The 11,564-nt window shown below is 35.6% G+C and overlaps 1 protein-coding gene across 1 annotated transcript; it reads left to right on the top strand.

Annotated features, from left to right (window-relative positions):
• The first annotated feature begins 952 nt into the window (after positions 1 to 952).
• On the top strand, positions 953 to 5,492 carry LOC112040223 (probable methyltransferase PMT23). Its single transcript, XM_024073123.2, has 8 exons — positions 953 to 1,622; positions 2,442 to 2,591; positions 3,092 to 3,362; positions 3,453 to 3,563; positions 3,753 to 3,927; positions 4,078 to 4,332; positions 4,612 to 4,806; positions 5,029 to 5,492. Exons 1-8 carry the CDS (start codon positions 1,140 to 1,142, stop codon positions 5,231 to 5,233), a joined length of 1,845 nt encoding a protein of 614 aa, XP_023928891.2. The 5' UTR covers positions 953 to 1,139; the 3' UTR covers positions 5,234 to 5,492.
• The last annotated feature ends 6,072 nt before the right edge of the window (positions 5,493 to 11,564 follow it).

Genomic DNA, 11,564 nt, shown 5'->3' with positions numbered 1-11,564 from the left:
TAGAGAGAGAATCAAGGTAGTTGAAAGAAGTTTCCTGTGAAAGCTCACCTACTATTTTCCCATTAAATAGTTGGGAACAGCTTCATTAGCTGCATTGATGAGCAAATGACCCCTGAACAGTAGGTTCATAGCTAAGCAACTCCTTCTATCACCTTTAACAGGAGCCTAATGGGACAAGTGTCCTAAGGAGGACTTAAAGGATTGCAGATGGAGGGTTAGGATGTAAGAAGTATAGGAGTATATAAAGAAAGAGAACTTCTAGATGAAAGGGGCCAGAAAAAATCAAGAAAAAGATATTAGAATACGAACAGTAAGAAGAGAGAGAGAGAGAGAGAGAGAGAGAGAGAGAACAATGTGTATCCTTGCATAAGAACATCGTCCTCGGGCAAGTTTGTAAAGAACCATCAATATACTTGTTTTTAACATCTGTTCATTCCTTTCTTGTTTGAATCTTCGAACTTGAGCCCGACTTATTTTATCCACTCTCTAGACAAATATTTATCTATTTAGGCCTAGTTGGGTGGTATAGACTTCACTATTCTAGGTAGGTTTGGGCCCCTAATTTTTGTGTCCTTACAAGCCTTAAAAAAAAGTTTAAATTAGCAAAATTACATGTACAAGTTCTCATTAAAATTGATGTATTTTTTTTTTTTTAAGAGAAAGTTAGAACATTAAAATTGATTCTACCCCCAGTTATTTTTTTTTTTTTTTTTTTTTTGTGAAACTATTCTACCCCTAGTTTAAATAAACAAGATATAATTTTCCAATTTAAGATTGGACCGACCGCTTTTAATTTTATCTTAAATTCAGAACTAACCCAATTCAAATTGTACATGTTCTTCTAAACAATCCCACAGACTCATAAAGGGACCATGTGTGGAATACACAGTTACGGGCCAAACCGCGAAAGCGCCTGTATCTCAGAGTCAGAGGTCAAAGCTTTGCGGAATACTAGTATTTTAATCGCTAAATTAGGGAACAATCAACAAAGCCTCTCTTTTTTCTTATATTCTGTTACTTCCGCCATCCCCAGGTAACGACATTCCAAATCTCACTCAGATCTTGCTCCTATCTTTAAACTTCTAAAACTCTCTCTCTCTCTCTCTCTCTCTCTCTCACACTTTCTCTATTGCTCTACAATGGCCATCACAGTCCCAAACCTAATCAAAGAAAGAAAATTCCCATTCATATTGACTCTCTCAGTTCTACTCCTCTGCTTCGCATTCCTCATCTTCACCAACACCAAATCAAATCCTTACCTTCTCTTCTCTACTTCCACCACCTCCACCTCCACCTCCACCACCGCCACGTCAGCTCTTCAATCCTCGCTTCCGTCGTCTCCGCCTCCGCCTCGGCAAAACGACGGCGTCGCTGCTGCCGCTGCAGTTGCGGTGATCAATGCGGATCCGAATTCCCCTCGTATTGATTGGAAGCTGTGTAAAGGTACGGTGGCCGTTGATTTCATACCGTGTTTGGATAATTTCAAGGCGATCAAGGCGTTGAAGGCGCGGAGACATATGGAGCACCGTGAACGCCATTGCCCCGACCCGAACCCGCGTTGCTTGGTTCCTCTTCCCGCGGGTTATCGGATCCCTCTTCCGTGGCCTAAGAGCAGAGACATGGTAAGGTGAGACGACTGCATGCCATATTCGATGCTTAGGGAAGAGTTTAATTTTGAAGCTATAAAGTATAAAGGTCGATCTTGATGAATTGGAAAAGCTCAATTTTGTTTGAAGCTTTCAGTTTCTGCATTGACTAGGAGTTTGAACCATTACTTATAATTGGATAAATTACGATGGTCTCAAAAGCTTAATCTATTAGGAAATGGTGAATTGCTTTTTTGTTTTTGCCTATTGTATTGAAAATTTTATTTGTTAAAGCTAATTTGCTAGAGCAAAATATGCTGGTCCTTTAAAGGAAATCTGGTTTACAGAGACGAGTGATGAGGCATTCTTTTGAAATGGAATTTAGGGAGAACAACTGAATAGAAAATTAAGGGTATGCACTAAGAATCAGTAATCAGGGTTTGCTTGGAATGCGAAATTCATTACTAGTCTTTTCTCTCTACCTTGTTCTCGAGTTTGTGGGCTCCGTTAAACCACTCAACTGTATCAAACATATGGAAAGAGCTGAAATATTTTGGAAGAAAGATTCTCTGTCCTTGTACATTAGCAGACTTTACCTGTTGGTGGCAAATGATTCAATTATAAGCAAAATTTTGCTATAACAGTTGATTCATTGGAAATTGAAATGATTTTATTATGCGAGCTGATTTTATGGAGCAAAAAATACGGAATGAAAATACATCACTTGTGGTTATTATATCTAAATCGAATTTGTAATGACAACTAGTCTAGTTGATCAATGGTAGACTGAATTACAGAATTTCTTGTTTGGATTTAATAAGAATGATGATGCATTCTTTTGTTTTTTATTCCCAGGTATGGTATAATAATGTCCCTCACCCAAAGCTTGTTGAGTACAAGAAGGACCAAAACTGGGTGCGAAAGTCTGGTGATTACCTTGTTTTCCCTGGAGGTGGCACTCAATTCAAGGATGGAGTTATTAGCTATGTTGAATTTATAGAAAGGGTATACCATTTTACTGCTTTAAGTTTAAAAGCTTATGAATTTTTCCAGCTAAATTGGTATCTATTTATTTCTTCTCCATCTTGAATATGTGAAGATAGAAACAAACTATGCAATTGGTAGTGATAAGATTTTTGCAAAAGTCCAGTGCAAAACAAGGCTATTTGGCTCTCTTTTGGAGGATTGACCCTTCATTTATGTCTTACTCATCAATGTACGAATAAAAATCATTTGTCTTATTCTTATTGTTCCACTTTATGCTCCATTATCTGCAGTATGCCATGTGTGTGATTCTTTTGTCTCATTTTAAACTTTGGTTATTTTATGAGGAGGAAAAAAGAAGGAATGTGCAGCAGGCTGCAATTGGTGGAGCATAAAGTGGAACTCTCATAGTAGGATAGATTATTTTTATATATGAAAACTGAGTCTGTTATGATTGGAAATTAATGGCATTTTTCTTGAAGACAATTGAATGAATTTTTTTATTTATTGTGTTACTCTAGACTTTACCAACCGTTGAATGGGGGAGGCACATCCGGGTTATATTAGATGTTGGTTGTGGTGTTGCTAGTTTTGGTGGCTATTTACTGGACAAAAATGTTATTACCATGTCATTTGCTCCAAAGGATGAGCATGAAGCTCAGATACAGTTTGCTCTTGAACGAGGAATTCCCGCTACTCTGTCAGTCATTGGAACAAAAAAGCTGACATTTCCAGACAACGCATATGATTTGATTCATTGTGCGCGATGCAGGGTTCACTGGGATGCAGATGGTACTTTGTGCAACTGTTTTTTGCTTTTAATTCTGAAGTACTGTTTTGTATTCATTGACTGTGTTGTGTCTCTTTGGTTGTAAATCTTAGGTGGGAAACCATTATTGGAACTCAACAGAATTCTTAGGCCTGGTGGCTTTTTTGTGTGGTCTGCTACACCAGTCTATCGTGATGATCAAAGAGATCAGAATATATGGAAGGGTTTGTGATCTGACTTCGCACTCTCAATTATATTGCTCTAGTTATTCATGGTTTTTTAGATGGATTTGTTATTAATTCATATTTTTACATGCATAATTTTTTTTTTGACCTTTTAAGATTTACCAATATGAGATATAGAAAAGCTTGAGTTGATCGAAGTTAGACATTCTTATTTAATGATTCTTGCAGCTATGGTGGCTTTGACCAAATCAATGTGCTGGAAAGTTGTGGCTAGGACAGTTGATTCATCTGGAATTGGGCTTGTAATATACCAAAAGCCTGTCTCACCTTCCTGCTATGAAAAACGAAAAAATAATAAGTACGCACCATTATGTGGTCAGAAAGATGGGAAAAACAGTTCATGGTATTTTTCCAAAACACAGTCTCTCCATTACATTAACATTACTGCAGCTATTTTTAATGCTATTGGCGCATTGCCTGAGAATCAATTTTTTAGAATACTATTCAAATTTTATCCATATTTGTGCTAATCTTTTCTATATTTCTGTGGTAGGTATGTGCCTCTCAGTCATTGTCTTTCTTTGCTTCCGGTTGATAGTAAGGGTAACTTGTTCAGCTGGCCCATGCCCTGGCCTAAGAGGCTTAGTAGTAAACCTCCAAGCCTATCAACTGAATCAGGTGCTGAAGAAATGTTCTATGAGGACACAAAACATTGGTCTGACCTTGTATCAGATGTTTATTTGAATGACCTTACCATAAACTGGTCGAGTGTGAGGAATGTGATGGATATGAATGCTCACTATGGAGGGTAAAGTATACAAAGTTAGCAAATATGTCAACTCCATTTTTCTTCATTTTTGTTTGTTTTGTTAGTTAATCATTTGTCTCTGGCTTTTCCCTTACTCTCAGTTTTCACTCCTTAAATGTGAAGATACAAGGGGAGGGCTCTATATTTTAATAGCTAGCCTTAAAAATAATCCATTCTTTTTTTCTTCACGGATTTCTATGCTGCAAGGAGTAAATGGCATACTGCAGGATCACCCCTCATCTATTCTCTAAACTGAATTTGTGATTTTGCTTTTTCCAGATTTGCTGCAGCACTTATTGATCTACCTGTCTGGGTAATGAATGTCATCCCCATTGATGTACCAGATACTCTGTCTATTATATTTGACAGAGGGTTGATTGGAATCTATCACGACTGGTGCGAGTCTTTAAACACCTATCCTCGAACTTATGATCTACTGCATTCCAGCTTTCTCTTCAGAAACCTTACACAAAGGTAAAACAACTGTTTGGTTCACTGCCCTCTAACCTATGGTGATTGCTACCTCATAACTGATATGGAAATTTTTTATGAATGGAAATAGAAATATGAAAATTGTGTTTCTCTATTTGGCTCAAATAAATTTTTACCCCAAAAAAGAAAAGAAACGCTAAACCCAAATCAATATATTTCAGTTCGACTTTATGTGGTGATCTAAGATATTTGCCATTTTTTCAGATGTGATGTCTTGGATGTAATTGTTGAGATGGATCGCATACTGAGACCAGGCGGATATATTGTGGTTCAGGACAACATGGAAATTATTAATAAGCTTAGTCCTATCTTGCATTCGCTTCATTGGTCACTAACGCTGTATAAGGATCAGTTTCTCATTGGTAAGAAGGGTTTCTGGCGTCCCACAATTGGAGAAACTAAATCATGAATAGAGCTGATCATTTACCACTGTACAATCTTACTTTTAGTTTTATATGTTCTAACTTCTATAGACAACTACAAAGAAAGATAAAAATTATAAAAAGAAAAGGAGAACACATTCCTTTTACTTTTATTACAAAGGCTCTTATTAGTAACTAAATCTAAATTGATGTCCTTTATTTTTGTCAAAGTGTCAATTCAATACACATGGCATTAATTTGTGGTAGCAATAAAGAGATGATGCGATAGTTGAGATTTTGTGTTCAGATCAGCCTTTTGTTATTGTATGCAATTCTTATATTCATTACTCTTGTATAATCTAATTATAATATTAAACAATAATACTTTTTTGTGGTAATTATTAAAAACTAATAGTTGACTACCCAGTGGGAATAATTTTTTTTTTTTTTTTTTAATTATCAACTCTGCCCCCTTCCAAGAGTTGGATGCGAGACTGCCTCTTATAAAACTGGGTAAGTAGCACAGATTGGAACTTGTATTTCTAAGTGTGGGTGCTATAGAAACATTAATTTCAATGAATATGATGAGCTTTGGAGTATCACAGGTGGACCTTTTTACTGGGGATGTCATCACGTGTCAATTAGCCCATTGTGATGCTTCTCTGATGTTCCCCATCTTTTAAACCTTTCTTTCACGAATCTAAACATGAGCAGGACATTTTTGATAGTCTCCTATCCCTTGTGTGCGCTCTTGTATTTTTTTACCAAAAAAAAAAAAAAAAAATCCACCAAAAAAGGGAAAGCGAGAGAGAGTGAGAGAGTAATAACCTTTTTGTGTGAGAACATATGTATAGAATGAGAGAGAAAATATCAAATTTATAGCAAGAGTATGGAAATAAGAAGAGCCAAAATAAAAGGAGGAGGAAGGGATAAGAGTGACATTATAGTTGAAAGTAGTGGAGAGATGAAAAGGTAAAAGGGAGAGAGAAAGGTTGAAGGAAATGTAATAGTAAGATACAAAATTAATAATAAGAAGAAGAGGCAAGAAATAAGAGAGAAATAGTTGGAAGTAGATGGGTGATGTAGCCGTTGACGTGGCGCAACAAAAATGTAGCAACAATAAATGTTACGGTTCAACTTTTAGATACAATATAGATATAGATTTGTGGTAATAAAATAGATATAGTAGCTTTTGAGTGTGTAAAATAGACATCTTTTTAGATACTTGGATGCAAATGCTTGGGATTTATTATAACTGTGTGACCCGATGCTAGCTTTCCTATATGTTTTCTTTAAAAAAAAAAAAATTTAAAAAATGGCTTTCCTATATGGACTAAGGTGCTGGGTTTTCATGTGACAAATTATTTGGTACATATTATCACTACTACTTATTTGGCATCCTGATCTTAATGAGAACAATGCTAGAAATGCAGCAGTTGCTCATATGACATGGTTAGCCCCAAAAGCCAAGGTCTTCTTTGCAGATAAAATGGTGATTTTATTTATATCGTTGTTGGTTATGTAGTTTTGTTTCTAGTGTTGAAAGTTCTCTTTCTAATTCAATTCCAGAATTTTGGACATGGTAATTTTTACTTTATGATTTTTAATTCATGGGTTGAATGTCATATAATGTGTTGTTTTGCACATCATAGGTAATAAAGGATCTAATTAATGTCATTTTCTAAAAGTTGTTTGAACTTTGAAGTGAAATATTTTCCTGTAGCTATAACAATATTTGTTTACGATAGTTACCTACATTATCTATTTTTAATCCTGTTAAAAATTTGAAAATACTTATTCAACTTTCTCGCTCAAAATATCAATGATTGGTTTCTTTGCTCATATTTGTAATTTGATTACTTATATCTTTTTGTCTTTCATATTCAGTGGTCTTTTAGAGATAATGCAAGGGAGGTTTAATTGATTCACACAATTAGAAATGGAATTTAGAAGCATCTAATTTAGCTTGATATTAGTAAGATCTTAGAAGCGTATCATTTAGTTTGAATATTTATGTCTTAGATCCAAATTTGCATGCATACTTCGAAGATGGATTTTTGTGTCCTAGATCCAAATTTTACATCACTAAGATCTTAAAAGTTAAAAGCATATCATTCTTGAGCCGAAGAAAGTGTGTATAGGAATTTCCATATTGGGTGGAGGATTAATTGAAGTTTTCGATTTGGATGATAAGTAATCAAAGGAGAAAGTGAATAGTCCAAATGGCGGCACCAAAACCCTAGAGCTTTACGTTAGAGGACCTACAGGTCGGGCCAAGGAGAATCCAGAGATGGTCTAGTATGGGGGTAGTTGTTAACTTGTTCGTGATAGTGGAAGCCAATGTGTAGGAACTATGAGTGCAAAAATAGAAGCAAGAAACGATTAGCATGAAGTGCATGCACTAGGATTACGAAGTGTAGTGCACTTTGCTGTGGATTTAGGGCTTCAAGAAGTGGAGACCAAGTGTGCATTCAAAAGTCTGGTAGAAGAAGTAAAGTCGGCTGGACACACCAATTTGTGAATTGGCCACATTCTTAATGATGTTAAAGTGCTTGACTCTTCTATCAGGAGCATATGTTTCTCTTACTACCTTTTTTAAGCAAATCGGCCAGCAGAGAAGTTAGCATGTGATAGAGAAAACCTCACTGGTGTAATATATTGGCTAGAAGAATCCCTTCCATGTATTATGAGTCTACTAGACAGTGATATACCTATTACTTAATTGATTATATAGTTTAAATAAAATATACACTATGTACTCCTTAAAAAAGAAAAATTTTGTCTTTATTTAAAACATTGATAGGTGTCAGTTAAATTATAAGACTCCTGACAAGAAATTAGGGATGGCCATACCTATTAGGTAATGGATATCTAATCCTACCTGATCTAAATGTTCTAAGTAATATCTGATTATTCATGGGTAGAGCTTAACTGGGTAGGGTATGGATATTACCCAAATTGTTCAGGTAAGGTACGAATATTATCCAAACCCGACCCGTATTTAAAAAAAAAAAAAAAAAACCCTAAACCTCTCTCACCGTCACTCACACTCTCTCTACCTCTCCTCAATCTTCACCGACTCACTATCACACACTCTCTCTCTAGTCTCCGCTTCTCCTCACTGCCACTCTCTCTCTCTCTCTCTCTCCCCTCATCACTTCATGTTGTGGGAAGGTTTTGTCTCTCACATACACACACATTTATTAGTTTTGGCATCGATTTTGTGCTTGATTCTCGTTCCTCATTCTCTGCAAATCAACTGGGTCTTTCTACCACTCTCTTTCCTCAGGTAAATGACTCATTCTTTTTCCCTCTTTTGCTAGTTTGGTTTCAAAAGAAAAATCTTTTCTGTGGGTATTTGGGTTTTTGATTGCATTAAGGTGTTTGATTCTATATGGGGATATGTCTATTTATAGAGAGGAGTGAATTTGTCTAAGTTTTTTCACAAACGAAGCATGTAAGACTTGGTAATTCTTCAAGCATTCTCAAATTCTTGTTTAATGGATGAACCTTTCTTTAAACACCAATAGTCTGTACTCTGTACACATTTGAAAAGCAATCAAATTGGACCACTTTAATGCTATTATGCAATTTTCGTGTTGCTTATGATAAACCATAAATTAACCTTACGTTCAAAGTATATTTAACAATGAAATGATTGAAGGACCCACGTAAATTAACCTTATTAGGGAATGTTTAATAGTCAATGGTGTGACCTATATAATTAAGTATGCTAGGGTTGAACTAATCTTATTGATCTCATCTTATCTGTCTTTCTTTCTCTCTTTCTCTCTCTCTCTTTGCAGTTGCTTACGTGTCTACCGCATCCTCTGCCTCAACCCTAACCCCAAGGCCCCTAACTAGCACGACATCAAAATCACAATCTTTGTTTGGAGAGAAAGTTAAGTCCATTCCGGTTGAGAATCCACAACAACAAGGCACTAAAAGAAGAACAACTTCAAACATATGGAATCATTTTAAGAAAAAGAATATTGATGGGAAAGTTAAGGCCCAATGCAACTACTATAGAAGACTTATGGTTGGAGCAAGTACATTAAGGACGACTCATTTAAAACTGCACATGGCAAAAAGTTGTCCAAGTGCTCTAAGGGAAGCAAGTCCTCCAAAGGAAGGAATAGATATTAGGATGCAAGTTCTTGTCAAACAACACAATAGGGCAAGAAGTAAAGGGATCTCAAGCCCTAGTGTTTTTAATGAAGAGGATTAGAAGGCTTCGAGGAGGGACCTTGTCCGAATGGTCATTTTGCATGAGTACCCTTTTGCAATTGTTGATCACGTTGGGTTTCGGGATTTTGTTGGTGGTCTTCGGCCAAATTTTAAGATAGTAGGAAGAAACACATTGAAGCGAGATATCAAAAAAAATTATAATGAAAAGAAGCAAAAGACTATGGTAGAAATTGACAAGAATGAAAGTAAAGTTGCAATCACAACGGACATGTGGACTACAAACAACAATAAGAAGTCATTCATGGTAATCAGAGCGCACTACATAAGTGACTCTTGGACTTTGGAAAGCCGAGTTATAAGGTATTTTTTTTCTTTGGGGTCATTTTGTTTTACTAGTTTTTAGATTTTCAAGCAAGCTTATTAACTTTCTGCTTTCTTTAGTTAACCATATTTATGTTTTTTTATTTTTTTATTTTTTAGGTTTATTCGTATGCCATCTCCACATGATAAGTATTCTCTTTCTAAAATCCTTTTGGAGTGTCTTTCTGATTGGAACATTGATTTGGAGTTATCTGCCATAACTGTAGATAATGCTAGCAACAATGATGGCATGATGAAATTTGTTTCGGATAAGCTTCAAGCTAGTTCACTTATTTTAGGTGGAAAATTGTTGCATGTGCGTTGTGCAACACATATTCTGAATTTGGTTGTTCAAGGTTTGAATGTAATTGGTGATGGTATTGAGAAGGTTCGTAGTGTATATTTTTGGACACAATCGCCAAAAAGAACAAAAATTTTTGAAAAAATATCTCGCCAATCACATATTGCAAGTACTAAGGAATTGGTACTTAATTGTAGGACTCATTGGAACTCTACATATTTGATGCTTTCAACTGCCTTGATTTATAAAGATGTCTTTCCTCGTTTACTATGTTGTGAGCCTCAGTATCAGTCTGCTCCAACTAATAGGGATTGGGAGGTAGCACAAATTGTTTGTGAGAAGTTGGGTTACTTTCATAAAGTTACTGAGTTGCTTTCTAGTACTGCCTACCCTACAACTAATCATTATTTTCCTTCGGTCTTCCAGTTGAAGATGGAATTAAATCAATGGCTTTCAAGTGAAGATGAGTTGGTTAAGAAAATGGCAGCAAAGATGTTAGCTAAGTTTGATAAATATTTGAGTGACGTTCATGACATCATGAGTTTGGCTATTGTTTTAGATCCAAGATATAAATTGATGTTATTGACATTTTATTTTAATAAAATGTATGGTAGTAAGGCTAACAAAGAAATTAACAAGGTTAAGAATCTTCTTTTTGAGTTATTTGCAAAGTATGACATAGAAAACATTGATAGAGGTGTCATTTATTCTCAAGCTTCATCTTCTACATCTACATCAAGTGCTGCACATGAACATGATGATACAATGAGGGATTATGATTTGTTTGTTAGTAATGTGACTACTAACATAGGCCAAAGGAGTAGGGATATTATATCGGAGTTTGAGCTTTATAATAGTGAGAAAGTGGCACTTAGCACTAAACAATTTGATGTTTTGGGTTGGTGGAAGCGTAATGGTAGTAAGTATCCTACTTTTCAACGTATTGCAAGGGATATTTTGGCAATTCCTATGACAACAGTTGCCTCAGAGTCGGCTTTTAGCATTAGCGGGAGATTGTTAAGTCCACACCATAGTCGTCTTCATCATAATATCTTAGAAGCATTGATGTGTGGGCAAAATTGGTTATGGAGCAAACTTAAAGGTGTACCAAAAGATGCTACCATTCGAAACGTTCTTGATGATTATGAAGAAAATGAAGTGGACGAAAATCATACCATGGAGCTTTCAGACTAATGGACTAAGGATGATGCTTGACTCTCTTATTTTTCTTGGTACTGCACATAACAAATTAATCTTTGAAGTCAAGAAATTCTTATTTCATAAAAACACATGCAGTGTACTGGTTTTTCCTTCTTAGTCCCGAGTTCAAATCCAATTTAACTAAAACAAAATAGTTTCTCCAGAACTAACGCCATTATTTCTACTTTGACATTCATCAAACATTTGCCAATCCCAACAAAAAAATTCAAATCATACCAATCCCAACTTGATGTAAGGCCAATGGCAGCTCCATGAATGTTAATAAAAAGAATAATTGAATATATTGATATCATAAAAAGAAAAGGCAA

The sequence above is a fragment of the Quercus suber genome, unplaced genomic scaffold (assembly GCF_002906115.3).
Source record: "Quercus suber isolate HL8 unplaced genomic scaffold, Cork oak 2.0 scaffold_148, whole genome shotgun sequence".
Taxonomy (NCBI): Eukaryota; Viridiplantae; Streptophyta; class Magnoliopsida; order Fagales; family Fagaceae; genus Quercus; species Quercus suber.
Note: the sequence above shows the minus strand (reverse complement) of the source record. Positions and strands in the feature narration are given on the sequence as shown.

Excerpts from the sequence above, each read along its gene's own strand:
- LOC112040223 (XM_024073123.2), top strand. The coding sequence starts at position 1,140 with ATGGCCATCACAGTCCCAAACCTAATCAAAGAAAGAAAATTCCCATTC. Across the intron at positions 1,623-2,441 it reads GGCCTAAGAGCAGAGACATG|GTATGGTATAATAATGTCCC; the intron begins GTAAGGTGAGAC and ends TTTTATTCCCAG. Across the intron at positions 4,807-5,028 it reads TTCAGAAACCTTACACAAAG|ATGTGATGTCTTGGATGTAA; the intron begins GTAAAACAACTG and ends CCATTTTTTCAG.